This window comes from Penaeus monodon, chromosome 19 (genome assembly GCF_015228065.2).
Source record: "Penaeus monodon isolate SGIC_2016 chromosome 19, NSTDA_Pmon_1, whole genome shotgun sequence".
Classification (NCBI taxonomy): Eukaryota; Metazoa; Arthropoda; class Malacostraca; order Decapoda; family Penaeidae; genus Penaeus; species Penaeus monodon.
Window position 1 is genome coordinate 3,323,306 of NC_051404.1, and position 851 is coordinate 3,324,156.

The 851-nt window shown below is 41.1% G+C and overlaps 1 protein-coding gene across 2 annotated transcripts in view; it reads left to right on the forward strand.

Moving 5' to 3' along the window:
* LOC119584972 (ecdysone receptor-like) overlaps positions 1-851 on the forward strand; it is a gene marked incomplete at its 5' end in the record, with an annotated part of 11,604 nt that overhangs the window by 597 nt on the left and 10,156 nt on the right. For both annotated transcript variants that reach the window (XM_037933569.1, XM_037933568.1), the window contains 2 exon segments: positions 48-188; positions 670-794. In XM_037933569.1, coding sequence (XP_037789497.1) covers positions 48-188; positions 670-794 — 266 coding nt within the window.

Genomic DNA, 851 nt, shown 5'->3' on the forward strand with positions numbered 1-851 from the left:
AAGTAAATGTACACACCGTAATTTTTTCTTCGCGATACTTTTCACAGGCTTTTTCCGGCGATCAATCACCAAAAATGCAGTGTACCAGTGTAAATACGGTCACAACTGTGAGATGGATATGTACATGCGCCGGAAGTGCCAGGAATGCCGTCTCAAGAAGTGTTTAAACGTGGGCATGCGACCAGAATGTAAGTCCAGCTTGATTCTTTTTGCCACGAGATGGATGGGGGGTCTTGTTGGAATATTGAAATATCGGTACTGAAGGATAATGCTGAATAGGGTGTGTTCAGAGGACTCGAATCTGTTTAGAGTTTATAGAAAGCGTATTGGGAAATTGTAGAAGGTAATTTGGGTTGTAATTTGTGCTTGTAAAACTCATGTAAAGGAAATTAGATTAAACCCCAAAAATGTCCCTCACAAGTTGAAGAACAGTAAATTTGTTAATATATAGAAGACTGAAATTTACGTTGAAAAAAGAGTCAACGTATGTAAAGTGCACTCAAATATTTTTCACTATTTAACCCCACAAGGATGTCACTCTTTCGCAAGTTGCATCATAGGCTAACAAGAGAAACTATCTGCTTTCTCTGCCTATACTAGATGCCTCCTCCTTACAAGCAAAATATATGGTGGTTTGCTTTTTGCGACACTCATTTGTTGTCATTGCAGGTGTGGTACCAGAGTCTCAGTGTCAAGTTAAACGAGAGCAGAAGAAGGCGAGGGGGAAAGAGAAAAAGGAATACCCTCCGGTCGGCTCCCCCATCGCCGAGGAAAAGTTCCCGGCTGTCAGTCCTGTTAGTATTGACTTCCATGTGCATTTGAGAATACTCACACACTCATACTCATACTCT